Source organism: Xenopus laevis, chromosome 5L (assembly GCF_017654675.1).
Source record: "Xenopus laevis strain J_2021 chromosome 5L, Xenopus_laevis_v10.1, whole genome shotgun sequence".
NCBI lineage: Eukaryota > Metazoa > Chordata > Amphibia > Anura > Pipidae > Xenopus > Xenopus laevis.
This window is the reverse complement of record NC_054379.1, coordinates 144,322,497-144,338,253: the sequence shown is the minus strand read 5'-3', so window position 1 is coordinate 144,338,253 and position 15,757 is coordinate 144,322,497. Positions and strand designations below refer to the sequence as shown.

Sequence of the window (15,757 nt, the reverse complement as noted above, 5' to 3'; positions counted from 1 at the left end):
AGCCATCGAACCCCTTAAAGTTATCTAATGCATCAGCCATTATAACGGATTCAGGGAGAGAATTCCACATCTTCACAGCTCTCACTGTAAAAAAAAACCCTTCCGAATATTTAGGCAGAACCTCTTTTCTTCTAATCAGAATGGGTGACCTCGTGTCAGCTGGAAAGACCTACTGGTAAATAAATCATTAGAGAGATTATTATATGATCCCCTTATATATTTATACATAGTTATCATATCACCCCTGGGGCTGATTCCCTAAAGGGCGAAGTGACTAACGCTAGCGAAAATTCGCCAGCGTGACGTAATTTCGTAACTACACTGATTCCCTATGGGGCGCAGGTGTCACTTCATTAGCAAAGGAGATAGGCTCTAGCGTTGCTTCGCACTCTAACGCCAGGCAAATTTTCACTCTGGTGAACGGACGTAACTTCGCAAATTCACTAAGATACGGATTTTACTGAACATTACCTCTTGCACCAGACTTGCCTTCCCACCTCAGACCAGGCGAAGTGCCAAAGTCCCAAAAAACTCTGGCGTCTTTTGCTTTTTTCTGAGTGATAGCCTGCAACAGACCGTAAATTTTCTTTTGGGTAACCAGGTTCCTCCATACATGTCCTAACATATGGCACATAAACTATACACTGGGCTCATGTGTAGGGCATTATAACAATTATTTTATTGAGGTTCCCTGGGCTTGTGTAATGTATTTGCTGCAACATATACGTCCATTCAACGTTCACTTCCCGCCGTATGCAAATTAGCCAATGCTAGAGCAACTTCGCCAGCGTTCGGCGCCCTGGACGCAACTACACATCTTAGGGAATTAGTGTTGTCCTGGCGAATTTACGCCTGGCGAAGTGGGCGAATCAGTCGCTAGCGAATTTGTGCCACTTAGGGAATTTGCCCCTTAGTGTTACTAGTCCTTTGAGTTGCGGCAAATGTGAACTGGTGGCATTCTCTCCCTACAACAGCTATTATGGCGAATACATTAGGTATATTAGATATTGACAGCACCAGTCAGTAGTTTCTTTTCTTAAAATGCCTTTATTAGGACATGGGCTCTGACCCCAAACATTTGTAAATGTGACGCCATCTTTCTGCGACTTGTTGTCAAATGTTTGGGGTCAGGGCCCATAAAGGCATTTTAAGAAAAGAAACTACTGACTGGTGCTGTCAATATCTAATATGGTTTGACTGAACGGATGGAAGGTGGAAGCCGTTGGACTTGCACCAGGTTAAAGCAATTTGGAGGTGAAGGGTGCTGAATACATTAGGTAGTTTGAAGAAAGGGTTGGGAGGAAGGTTAATGATAGTAAGCATAGTACGATAAGTACTGAAAATGCCTAATTATTGCCCAGTTTACCAAACCAACACAGTTAGCTTTTTATTAATAATAGCATTACACTATATTAACTCTATATTGTAATTTTATATGTCATTACTACATTTTGATGCTAAGTTTCCATTAAATGATTTTGTTTTAGTTATGCTGGGCAGTTCAGGAGAATTTTTTTAGATCCTATAATTGGCTGTACACATAACACCGCTTAAAATCCAGAGAAAGGGTTTTTTTTTTTTTTCTCTTTCCTTGCCTCTCGTTATATAAAATAACGAAAGGCAAGAATGTTCATGGAAATAGATGACAAGATCCCTCTAGCACATTTTAAAACAGGAACATTAGCCTTTAGATTCTGTGGTACTTTAGCACCATCTTGTGTGAGCTGATAAGGTTATCACTTTCATGGCGTAACTAGTTGTTACTGGGCCCCATAGCAAATTCAATTTAGGGCCCCAAAATATTTATAAGTTGGCCTATTTTACCAAGATATATTAAAATTGAATAATTAATTAGGGTCTCCCTGGGCCCCCTACACTCCTGGGCCCCCCCTGCAACCGCAGGGTCTGCTTCCTCTATAGTTACGCCCCTGCATCAGGTCATGGTTAAACTCCCACACAGGTCAGGAATAAGGGTGAGGCATCAAAATCACAAGCTTCACAATTACAAAAGAGACAAATGAACACCTAATAGCACTTATTAATATATAGGATCATATACTGTACCCCCTACAGTGTTTGATATGTATAAGCCAAGTCACTTAGGCATTTTTTTCGACCATATAAAAGCCCAAGGCTACGGGACAAGTTTGACGCATATTTGCTTTAGAAATTACACAAACAAGGACATTCCAATGTACAAGTGTTTTGAAGTTATTGTTTGTTTAGTGATTATATTGTTTGTAAATATTATCTCCTATTACCAGAGGCATTTTCAATCACAGAGACATTTCAATGAGAGATTCAAGATTTCCTAATACCCTACATAGGATATCCATATACTATGAAATTAGATTTTTTTTTATATTGAATATTAGTCCTATAATCGATTCCTATCCATATTGTGTCCATGCATTGACCACAGAGCTATACATAACTACACATTAGACGCCTAAAGGCCTATTTATCAAAATCAATTGTTGTGTTAAATTTTTATCGATGAATGACGACTAAACTCACATTTTAAAAAAAGCATGAATGTGTATTTATTTATTAAAAGATCTAAAAGCATGAACGAATAAAAAAAATGGAACAAATCCAAGTAGCAATAGAAAAACCTTGAAATACTCATTTACTCCATATTCTTTGTGCGTTTACAAGAGAATAAACTTTGAAAACATTGAAGTAGCTAAATATTTTACAATTTGCTAAGACTTCTTCATGACCTTGACAGCTTTACATTAAGAGTTTTTTTTGCGTTTTTTTCCAATAAATATTGAAAATGTTATGTGTTATAACCATTCTTCACATGCAAGATTTTTAGTGCTAAGAAGTACAATCTTTTTTTCGTGATTGCTAGCATACTTATGAAGTACCTGAATTGGAAAAACTTGATGTATTACGTTATAAAGAAAACTCAATTCCAACTAAAAAGCGAGTTGTTCCCTTTGTTTTTACAAATTTGTTTTAAAAAAACATGAAAAAAAAATAGTTTGAATGTTGAAATCCATCTCCCTTTGACTTCTGTAGTTGTTCACTAGGTTTTAGCTGCTGAATCTTTTTCATTTGAATTTTCAAGATTCGCTCTTGATGGGTAAATCATGACTATTCAACCTTGAAAATTTAATATTTTGTTCCCTGTTACTTTTTAAAATTGAACAATTCATGGAGCATGCCCTTTAGTCCATGATTGGACCAAGGGGCAGCAGATAACTTAGAAATAGGCCCATAATTGAACAATATGATGTTTTGTACTGTTTGAAAGTATTCAAACAGTACAACTCAAAGGAGTTGTGTGAGCAGCATGTTCCCCATGAGCTACTGGTTGGGGATCGTTGCTTTAGTCCCTTAACCAAGTCTCTCTAACACCCTATAGTGTGTTAGAGAGACTTGGTTAAGGGACTAAAGTAATGATCCCCAACCAGTAGCTCATGGGGAACATGCTGCTCACACAACTCCTTTGATGTTGCCTTCAGAGATCATAAAGTGTATGCTAATTTTTGAATTGCTGGCTTGAAGGCAAGTTTTTGAGGTATAAAGACCAACTGTGAGGCAAACAAAGCCTCCTGCAGGCCGACAGTCCACTTGGGGCTACCAAATAGCCAATCACAGCCCATATTTGGTACCCCGGGAACTTTTTTTTATCTTTCTGGTAAAAAAGGTTGGGGAACCAAACGTAGAAAATGCAAGCACCAACCGCAGGTGATCTTCAGTACTAAACAAAATAGAGTTGTGAGTAGAGGCCTCTAATGATCAAAATAGCTAAAAGCTCGTAGACAACTTAAAAAATCACTTTTATTACAAATATATTAAAGCTCTGCTCAGCAATGGAAAATTGTACATCTCCCCTCTTTTGTCTTCTTATTTCTGCATTAGTGCAGATGAGTAAATTCTCCTATTTATGTTTAGCTTTCCATTAGTGGACATGGCCATTAGTACCATTCCACGGTGTCCTTCCTTGTGTGAATCTGAGAGCTGCAAGTCTCTTCTCGGTGCTTTTCTAGCAGAAGAATACCCGCTGCTGCACTATTTTTAGCTTCTCCTTCCAAGAACAGCTCCACATTCCTGAGCCGTAACCAACACACGTAGTAGTAAGCCGCCGATCAAACATCACAGGCATAATGTAATGATTAATGGTATACTTGCAAACATTTTCATCTCCCAGCTACATATCAGGAAAATAAAGTATAAACAAAATATTTAGGCCAAATATAATTTCAGCCAAATGTAACATCAGCCAACGGTAAGGTTAAAAAAAATGTGTAAACAAATACCAGATTCTGATGTTCGGAACATTCTACATCATTGCAGATAAAGCAGATGTGTAAATATGTATGTATATATATATATATATGGAGTTCTTATTTTAGCACTTTCTTTCAGTGCAGTTATATTTCTATATTTTGTCAGCATACACAGACATTCCTTTCTTTTGTAATCTGGTGATAAATCCTGATGCTTAACACGTTTGATCATGCATAGCTGCCAACGTTTGAAAATCATTTACAGGGTCACTAAAATGGATTAAGGTAAATTGTAACAAACGTTAGCAACGATGTGCTCCAGGCCTAGTAACCCGTAGCAACCAATCTGTGTTTTCAAAAAGTTGATCAGTAAATTATGCCTGCTGGCATGTCACCTGTGTTTGCATAGCTTATATACATACTCTCACATTGTGCTGGCAGGGTGGCATGGTATTCAAACCTACCCTAGGTCTCAAAGGGATATATTTATGAAAAAGTGAAGTTAGAGCGCACCACAGTCCACTAGAGTGAAATTCCACCACTTTCCACTCATTTCTATGGGATTTTTAAAAGACTATTTATCAATGGGTGAAAGTGAAAGTTTGCCCTTTCAAAATCCCATTAAAATGAATGGAGAGTGGCGGAATTTCACTGTAGCGGACTATGGCGATTGTTAACTTCACTTTATGATAAATATACCCCCATGACTCAAGGGAGTTCTAGTAGAGGTCTGCAACTGTCCCACTGTATAATTTTTTTAGGCCTCCTTAAAAAACTTGGGAAAATTCCGTTTTTCATTATAAAAAACACATATTTTTCGGGTTTTATTTTTCATTAAATTGCTTGAAACCCCAGAATTTTTTGGATTTTTGGCCGAAACTCAGAGAAGATCATGATATCTTCAAATTTGAAATGGGTCCTTTTCCATTGACTTCTACAGGTACCCGACACCTTGGAGATGGACTATTTTCGGATTCGAACTTTTAGGGCAGAGACACACAGGGAGATTCAGGGAGATTAGTCGCCTGGCGACAAATCTCTTCTTCTTTGTGCTACTTATGTCCCCGAACTGCCTTCCCACTGGCTAGAATCGAAATCGCCTGCGGGATGGCATTCGGAGCGATTCGTTTTCTGAAGTCGTCTAAAGTTTCCTCGTGAGGCCTCGGGGTATAACATATCACCAAAACTTTTAGTATTTTCTTCCACTAAAAATTCGGATTATATATTAAAGAAAAATCTATTTTTTGAGTTTTTGGATTTAGACTTTAATAAATAACCCCCTTAAAATTTAATTCTGGAATCTTGTTTCCAAGACATTCAGGTATCTTTGGTGTATCACTGTATATAAATTTTTGTAAGGTTAGGAGACAAAAAGTATAAATATGTCACTGTCACTGTGAAGAAGTGAACCATCTCAGTGCCATTTGTACTGAGAGCTCTGCTTGCTTTAATAAAAGGGATCCAATAATTACTTGAACAATATTGTGCCAAGACATAAACGTAATGTTCATCCACAGCTGCTGGAAGCAGAGAAACCCTTTTGCCCAATACCAGTCAGTCCAAGTACAGTCTGCTGGCCACATGCACACAATTCTACAGAGTCCAAACCAAAAAGAACCATGTCCAGGCTACGTAACATTGTCATCTACTCTTACTGTATGTTGTTTTTCATATGGAAGAAGGATGATATAAGCTTATATATGGGGAGCATGTTTAGATTTGGGAGGGTGAGTTTTGGAATGGAAAAGGCAACTTCAAAAAGGAATAATAATATATGCATTGTGTGATTTATATTGTGTTAAAAAATGTAATTTTCCCAAAAAGTCGCCCTGGCCACACACTGGCCAAGTTATCAAAAGAGATGGCTATTTGTGGCGTTTGTTCACACAGAAACACAGAGGCAAAAAAAAAAAAAACCAGCAGATGTGGGAATTAAGAAAAGAAAAAATTGTGAAAAAGGGCAGAAATGGTCACTAACCAAGACCAAGTCCTTCCAGCCCCGTGCATAAAACACTTTGCCCTTCCAACACGGCTGCCTGTTCCCTACTCTGGATTAAATATTCAGCACATGGAACAGAGGGCTTTATGGAGACATTTACTAATGCCCTGGGTGCAGGGGCAAAGAATTGCATCACAATCCATTGCAAGGGGCAGAGTATAACAATGTCTGACGCAAGGCAGCTCTCCCCAACCATGTGGCCTCTATCCGTCTTTAGTTTTGAACATACTGCATATAAATAGCGTGTGTGCGGATCCTTAATCGAGACTGCTGCCACTGTCCCTTCTTTAGCCTGCACACCCTCATTGCACAAGCCTGAAACATTCTAGGGGATGCCCAGGGGCTGCCCACCACCTGCCCTAAATGAATACAATATCCTCCAATGCTTTGCACCCCTTGCACTTTGTTCTATGCCTACAGTTATGTCAATGGACCCTTTAGAGCAGGGGTCCCCAACGTTGTGAGCCACATTCAAATGTAAAAAGAGTTGGAGAGCAACACAAGCATGAAAAAAATCCCTTGGGGTGCCAAATAAGGACTGTTATTGGTTATTTGGTTGCCCCTATGTGGACTGGCAGCCTTTAGGACGCTCTACTTGGCACTATACTTTGTTTTTATGCAATTAAAACTTGCTTCCAAGCCAGGAATTCAAAAATAAGCTCCCGCTTTGAGGCCACTGGGAGCAACATCCAAGGGGTTGGAGAGCAACATGTTGCTCACGAGCTACTGGTTGGGGATCACTGCTTAAGAGTCTATTGGCCGAGATACTACACATTTTATAGATGCTTTTTAACATTATAATGGCACATTCATCTTTTAAAGAAGGCATGAGTTTTCCATAAAATTCAACCTTGGCATTTCCCAGCTTATCGGGGCAGGCAGCTCAAATAGAATTACAGATGGAAAAGAATTGTCCAATGGGAAATCTGCCTACAAGTTGTGTTACTGCTGTCTTGTATAGAGAGAAAATGACTTGACTTGTGTTTTACACCTAATTAGAATGTTTACAACTGTCATTTCAATATTTCTATTGATATATTAATTTTAAAAAAAATAGTCATAATGTCAGTTATAAATGTACCATATGTGGTGTGAAAAGGATTAGAAGTGAGTGTTTTGAACAAGCTTTTGACACACAAATCTAATTTATTACAGGAATGTTTAGAAGAAATTTAATAAACAGTATAAAAAGCACATAATAAAGTTGGCAACGTCCCATTTGTACAAGTCTGGAGCAGGGCCAAAGCACAGTTGATTTGCCATAATCCTCACCCGGCCCCCTGTAGGAAGGATTCATGGCTTGCTCCGAACTTGTGTCTTGCTCTTTCTCTTTGTTCTGTTTGCGCGTAGCTCTGTCTGTGTTCTCTATGACTCTTTGTTGTGTAAAGTACTTACATCGTAACATAGTAAGTTAGGTTGAAAAAAGACACTTGTCCATCAAGTTCAACCTTAAATCTATATATAACCTGCCTAACTGCCAGTTGATCCAGAGGAAGGCAAAAAAAACCCATCTGAAGCCTCTCCAATTTGCCTCAGAGGGGAAAAAATTCCTTCATCACTCCAAAATGTCGGACTAGTCCCTGGATCAACTTGTACTATGAGCTATCTTCCATACCTTAACCCTGTATTCCCTCACTTGCTAAAAAGCAATCCAACCCCTTATTTAAGCTTAAAACTGTCTCTCCTTTAGAGGATAAAGCCCAATACCTATTCTCTACAATATATACATTCACAAAATGATTCATGCACCTTTTAGTAATGTTATATTCTCTTTTTCGTAGGGAGCTCCCGAGGAGACTGCGTTGTAGCAACGGCACTTTATCCTTTCGAAGGACAACACTCGGGCGACCTCCCCTTCCAAGCTGGAGATAAAATCACAGTGCTGACGAAAACCAATTCGCAGTATGATTGGTGGGAGGGAAAGCTCAAAGGAAACATTGGCATTTTTCCAGCCAATTATGTTTCAGTTAACTAATTAGTTTAAATTATTCTTATCAAATACAGGTATGGGATCTGTTATCCAGAAAGCTCCGAATTATGCAAAGGCCGTCTCTCGTAGACTCCATTTTATCCAAATAATCCAAATTTTTAAAAACGATTTCCTTTTTCGCTGTAATAATAAAACTGTACCTTGTACTTGATCCAAACTAAGATATAATTAATCCTTATTCGAGGTAAAACAATCCTATTGAGTTTATTTAATGTTACATGATTTTCTAGTAGACTTAAGGTATGAAGATCCAAACTATGGAAAGATCCTTTATCTGGGAAAACATTCTGGATAACAGGTCCCATACCTGTAATATGAATGTGTTATACACTGTAACTGTTACGTGGCCTTTATGTCTCACATTGTCTTACTTTCTGTTCATATGTGCCATATAGAAAATATATATCATTCAATATCATATAGTTATACAGTAGAACCCCCATTGTATATTTTTCAGGGGACCTAAAAAAGAAATGGTGTAAAATCTTAGAAAATGAAAAAATCAGGGAAATGTATTGTATATTGTGGAGCCACAAAAATATGTTGTGCAATGAAAAATGAAGGAAGATTCAAAATCAGGGGATATAAAATTGAGGTTTTACTGTATCCATGAAGTAACATGTAAAAATGATCTGATGAAATTGAGTGTTTGATATTGTTTCGTCTATGAAAATATATTTATATATAAAATACAAAAAAAAAAGTTTTTGAGTTTTGTGCCAATGATATTAATTGCTGGTGCACCAAGAACAAGGTTCAAGTCCAACTAAAACCATTTTGGGAACTGTTATGGGATAGTTTGCATCTATGAACTAATAAAATCTTTTCTTAATTTACAAAATATGTGGCATTGCTTAACGAGTTCACATATGACTGTTCTGTATGGGGGACGTTGATCAATACAGACACAGCTCTCTAACCACAGAGCCCTTGAAGTAGAAAACAAATCCTGTTAGTATTTAGTGGAATAGCTCATACTGCTGGATAAGTAAAGGCTGCTGGGGTGTTGATTGTGAGGGATTACTAGCGCTCAGGTATTTCTCATGTTTATCGGGATTACTGGCATTCTCCAATATTTTCTCACTAATCAGATAAAAACATTGGTAACTGGCCTTTTAAAGAAAAAACAGAAACACCATTAGAGCACCATGGTTATTTGTGATTCATGTTTTCTGCAGTTATTTATGCCAGTAAGGAACAAAACCGATTTTCTTATCAGTAGAGGTTCAGAAGGGTTATCCAATTGTGTGGGCCCCCAGGGTGGCTAAAAAGAGTTAATAATGGAGCCTAGTTGGAAAGTTACATTTGATATACAGCTTGTTCTATGGTCGCCTTCTTTTAAATTTATTTGTGTAGAAGTTTTAAAGCTAAACAAGCAAATACACGACAGATTATCTGTTAAAATACAGACCCCCAACCAGTGGCTCTCAAGCAACATGTTGCTCATCAAGCCCTTGGATGTTGCTCCCAGTGGACTCAAAGCAGGTGCTTATTTTTGGATTCCTGGCTTGGAGGCAAGTTTTGGTTGCAACATAACCAGATCTACTGCAAAACAGAACCTCCTATAGGCTTCCAATCCATATACGGGCCAATCACAGCCCTTATTTGGCACCCTAGGGACTTGCTTCATGCTTGTTGCTCCCCAACTCTTTTTACATGTGAATGTGGCTCACGGCTAAAAAAGGTTGGGGCCACTGTCCTAGATAGCTTCACAGTTATTATTATTATTAACATGTATTTATATAGAGCCAACATATTGCGTAGCACTGTAAAGTAAATGTGATTATACAACTAAATCACATGAATTATATACATAGAACATATGGAGTTACATACATCACAATCAATACCGGTACACAAAGGTGAGGAAGGCCCTATGCAAAAGAGCATACACTCTAAAGGGAAGGGAGTAATACACAAGGTGTGGGAGTGGGCAAGACCGAATTAAGTGGAGAGAAATGCGGTGTTGCGTTTGGTAGTTAAGCAGAGTGAGGGTAGGCTTCTCGAAAGAAGTGCGTTTTAAGAGATTTCTTGAAAGCGGAAAGGTTGGGAGAAAGTCGGACAGACCGTGGGAGAGAGTTCCAGAGGAGGGGTGCAGCCCTTGCAAAGTCTTGAATGCGATCGTGTGAGGAGGTAATGAGAGAAGAGTTGAGTAGTAGGTCAGAAGAGGAGCGTAGTAAGCGGTTGGGTGAGTATATAGAGATGAGTTCAGAGAGGTAGGGTGGGGCAGAGTTATGAAGTGCTTTGAAAGTCAGTGTCAATAATTTGAAGTTGTTACAACAATGCTTTCCTGTGCTGAATCAAGGCAATGAGCTGTAAGGACATAAAATGTTAGACCACAAAGGAGGGCTTTAACACATTAAAAAGAATAAGCATCTCTGCCTTATACCCTTATTCAGTTTTTACCATTATATTCATTCCTGACATCCCACCCGCTATTGATCTGTTCTAGTCACAGCTTAGTCCAAACAGAAAGTCTAGTAGTGCTTCTCAAACTCTGCATGTCTGGCTAATTCAGGTACCCTTATGGAGAAATACTGTAGGTTGAATGCTTGCTAGAAGCAATATTGGGTTACAATATGTCCAGGTTAGACCAAGTTCTGCCATTTTATATATTGTAGCAGTTGATCAACCCTCTAGCATGGGTTAAATGGGTGCTGTTGATTTTTTACTTGTTTTAATATTATATTTTATTACCTGGAAACATTTATATACTTGTGTTTGTCATCATCAGTGGCCTGGAAGTTTGGCGATCCTATGAAAGAACAAAAAAAACTAGAAAGGGAATTTTAAGAACAAACTTGGTTTGAAATAACATGTCAACGCACTGAATGAAATCTGATTGGCTGTTGTTGGCGCCACACAAGTTTTCTAGTGGCAGCAATTTAAATTCCCCATTCACAGTCAATGCTGTTGTAGGCTCCTCCCACTTTTGGTCATCCAACCAATATCACCTTTTTATTTGGTTTATTCCATAACTATGTGTTTCAAGTTTGGTGAGTGTAGCCTCAAAGCTGTAACAGTGGCAGTAATTGAAATTCCCCATTCACAGCCAATGCTATTGTTGGCTCCTACCACTTTAGGGCATCCAACCAATATGGTCTTTTTTTCATTTGGGTTCACCCCCCATAACTATGTGATTCCAGTTTGTTGAGCGCGGCTTCAAAGCTCTAACATTGGCAGCAGTTAAATTCAATAGGTGAAATCTGATTGGCAGTTGTGGCTCCACCTACTTTTTCAAACCCAAAAATTGCAGTCCCCCTAGTGACCACCTGTGAAGAGTTTGGGGACCCTGGTGTTAATACTGTGAAAATAGCAGCAGGTTCAATTCCCACCGTGAACGTTAATGGGTGAAATCTGATTGGCTTTTCGTAGCTCCTCTCACTTTTGGGAAGACAACAAATATTACCTTTTCATTTAGTTTGATCCCATAACTATGTGATTTAAGTTTGGTGACTGTAGCCTCAAAGCTGTAAGAGTGGCAGATGTTTGAAAATCTTCTTTGTCAAAGTCAATGGAAAAATAGGGGTTTTGAGGGTGCTGCCCCAAAAAAGGCAGATGGTGGGATCGCTTAGAAAAGCAAAAGCAACCTGCTCCACTATAGGACGAAGAAGTGTGGAGAGTTTGGGTGTTGTACCCCAAAAACTGTAGGAGGAGATGCGTTTAGAAAATGGGGGGTGCTAACAATAAGCAGAAGAAGAAGAAGAAGCTTAAGTTGAAGAACAATATGTTGGGTTTTTTTTAAACCAACATAATTATTCATTTGCGTGACTTTATGACAAGCACATTAATTCTGCAGGAAATCTAGTTATCAAATGAAACTACTTTGGGTTTTATGGCCCTTTTGTTCTAATTTTGACTTCAGCAACACCTACGTTGCACTAAAATAGACTACCATTACTTTTATGGTTTCTCTTTTACAAGCCTGTGGTGTAAAGGTTTCAGCTTACTGAGCAAATGCAGGTGTGACCAATTCATTTGAGCTCACAGTAATAATGCTCTGCAAAAACCCAACTCCCTTCTCGTATCATCCACATCTCTTCATAGTAACCATTCTCTGACCTTACCTAGTTATACAGTAAGCCAGAATGAAAAAGAAATGTTCAAACACGGCCAATGTCATGCAATTGTGTGTGTTGCCAATGGACCCCCATAGACAGTGCTGCAGTTTTTCAGTGCCACTATGATACACTTAAATGATAACGTTTCAAAATGTTTTTTTTACACTGTTCTGCATCTCAACTGTTTTCTCACATTTCTGCATGTACAGGTATGGAATCTATTATCCAGAATCAGGGCAGCTATCCTGGGGGGAGAGTTGTAGGGGCCCCGAGGGTAAGGGGGGCCCGGCTACACCACACTTACTTGATTAGCCGGGCCCCCCATCTTTCTGAGAGCTGCTGACTTCGGGAAGGCATGGATGTTTAAGGGGCCCTGGCCACCAATTTTCTGATAATTTTTTAATGTGTGGTGGGGGGCGGACCTGTGGGGTGGGGAGGGCAGCTCTGTGGGGTGGGGAGGGCGGATCTGTAGGTGGGGCTTGCGGTGGGCGCAGCCCAGGAAAGTTTGTCGTATGGGGCTCTGCGATTTCTGATGGTGGTCCTGTCCAGAATGCTTGGGACCTGGCTTTTGCAAGATAAGGAGTACAAAAAACACATCAGACACACTCACAGTTGCATATAGAAGGAGGTACAGCTCATTTAATTTAGGCAAAGAGATGCCTCTGTCAGTGTCAAACTCAACTCCAGGGGAAAGGTGCATTGTGGACAGTAAATACTGTTTTTGCAATTGCCCAAAAAATTCGGCACTTAACCTCAAAAAGTATCGCAAAATACATTGCCCGCCTTAAAGCACATGAGACATGACTGTTTGCAATTTGGAGTTGAAAGATATCTTTGGCCGTCTGGAATTCACCTAAAAATACATGATTATCTGGGGTCAACTTAATGTTAAGGGCTATTATGACACTTATAGGGGCAAATTTACTTACCTCCGAAGTTGCGCCATCGTTGGCTTCGCCGCACTTCGCCAGGCATAGATCCGCCAGGGTTGGGCAAATTCACGAAGATCTGAAGTTGCGCACAAGTTACAGATCGTTTGCGAAGTTGCGCTAGCGATGATATGATCAGCGGTATGAAGTTACGCTAGCGATGCCTGATTTGCACACGGTGGCAAGTTAAAGTACAATGGACGTATATGTAGCAGCAAATACATTACACTACACAAGCCTGGGAAAGCTTCATAAAATAAAATAGAGTTATTATTTTGCCCTACACATGTGCCCACTGTATAGTTTAGGTGCCATATGTTAGGAAATGTAGGGGGAAGGAAGCTACCCCCCAAAAAAATGTACAATCTTTTTCAGCCTATCACCCTTAAAAAAGTAAGACGCCAGCGTTTTTTGGGACTTAGAAAAAACTTTTTTTGAAGCAAGTCCTATCTACTCTATTGCACTTCGCCTGGTCTGAGGTGGCGAAGTAAAGTCTGGCGCAAGAGGTAACCTTCATGAAAATCCGCAACTTATTGAATTAGCGTAGTTACGTCCCTTCGCCAGAGCGCTACTTAAGGGTGTGAAGTGGCAAAATTACGTCACGCTGGCAAATTTTCGCTAGCGTTGGCCACTTACCGGTAGTAAATTTGCTCCATAGTGTGGTTTACTTGCAGCAGACAATATGTCGGCCATTAAATTTTGAAACCCGTTATCCAGAAAGCTCTGAATTACAGAAAGACTTCTCCCATAGACTCCATTTTTTTCAAAATGATTTCCTTTTTCTCTGTAATAATAAAACAATACCTTGTACTTGATCCAAACTAAGATATAATGAATCCTTATTGGACTCAAAACCAGCCTATTTGGTTTATTTAATTATATGATTTTCTAGTAGACTTACGGTATGAAGTTCCAAATTACGGAAAGATACGTTATCCGGCAAACCCCCAAGTCCTGAGCATTCTGGATAACAGATCCCATACCTGAACCCATCATTCCACTCCAAAAGTCCTTCCACTTCTCAGAATCTGACCCTGTGCTGGAAATGCATTGCCCCTATACTGTATATGTATATTTAATTTTATATTCCTTTTTTTTTATCCTTGAAGTGAATTAAAATATGTCAGAGATGAACTTCAACGTCTGCTTCCAACATTATAAACCTCTGGAGTTTCGCATCTCTTTGTTTCGCTGGGATTCTAGGAAGGCCCCAGCAACAATAAACTTAATGATGTTCTTAAAAATGTTACAAGTGTTTCCCCCGAAGTGGATCGTTTTACTGGTCAAAGTTTCTGTCAGGTCTCTCCAAAGTTGATGTCTCTGGGGAAAGGGAACACGGAAGGCCCCTTGTCTCAAACCTTTAGTAACATCTAGGGATATAATTATGGTTTCTGCAACAACAACATGGTTTTATTACACAAAATGAAACAACCAGCAAACTGAGGAAATTGCATCTCAGTATGGTTTCTTAATCATATGACTCAGGTGGAATCTTTTTTCCCCCACATTTAAGATATGGAACTAAATGTTATTTTGATAAAGAATTTAAGATATAGAAAGTAAGTGCCCCCCCGAGGCACAAAACGCGCAAGGCTTTTTATAACGGTGTACGGATTAAAATGAACTAGAATGTATCAGTAGAAATAAGTCAAATCAACTGGACTTGCTCTGTTTTTTTTCTTGAAGACGTTTCACCAGTCATGTAAATAAGATCTTTCGGGAATATATATCCTCTGGAATGTTGCTCCAATCAGCATAATCTGTTTATCATAATCAGCAAGGATGCCATGAAGTTAGGTGTTGATTGTATGAGCATGATTGAAGCTTTGATGTGTTATTAAACCTTCCAGATGCATAATAGCATTGGATGTGGCGGACAATAGGGGGCCCATTTACTTAGTTCGAGTGAAGGAATAGAATAAAAAAAACTTAGAATTGCGAATGTTTTTTTTGGCTACTTCGACCATCCAATGGGCTACTTCGACCTTCGACTACGATTCGAACTAAAAATCATTCGACTATTTGACCATTCAATAGTCGAAGTACTCTTTTAAAAAAAAAACTTCGACCCTCTAGTTCACCACCTAAAACCTACCCAAGTCAATGTTAGCCTATGGGGAAGGTCCCCATAGGCTTAGCAATCTTTTTTGGGTCGAAGAAAAATCGTTCGATCGATGGATTAAAATCCGAACGAATTGCGGTAAATCGATTAACATTCGGCAGTCGAATATCGAGGGTTAATTAACCCTTGATATTCGACCATAAGTAAATTTGCCCCTAGATGTCGTTTTTTCAGTTTTTACATATATGGCTTCTTTAACACCTCTTTTGAACCAGTCGATCTCCCGGTCTAGAATCTGGACTTGGCAGTCTTTAAATGTGTGTCCTTTTTGTTTTAGATGTAGGTACACGGCTGAGTTCTGACCAGAGGAGCTGACTCTTCAGTGCTGCGCCATACACGGGGGTAACTGTTGTTTAGTTTCTCCCACATACAAATAAGTGCACTCTTCACTGCACTGCATAGGGGAAAATTCATC

The 15,757-nt window shown here is 39.2% G+C and overlaps 1 protein-coding gene across 1 annotated transcript in view; it reads left to right on the top strand.

Moving 5' to 3' along the window:
* sh3yl1.L (SH3 and SYLF domain containing 1 L homeolog) overlaps positions 1 to 8,920 on the top strand; it is a 56,610-nt gene extending 47,690 nt beyond the window's left edge. Inside the window, 1 exon segment of the mRNA NM_001093063.1 lies at positions 8,022 to 8,920. Coding sequence (NP_001086532.1) covers positions 8,022 to 8,215 — 194 coding nt within the window. The 3' untranslated portion in view covers positions 8,216 to 8,920.
* The last annotated feature ends 6,837 nt before the right edge of the window (positions 8,921 to 15,757 follow it).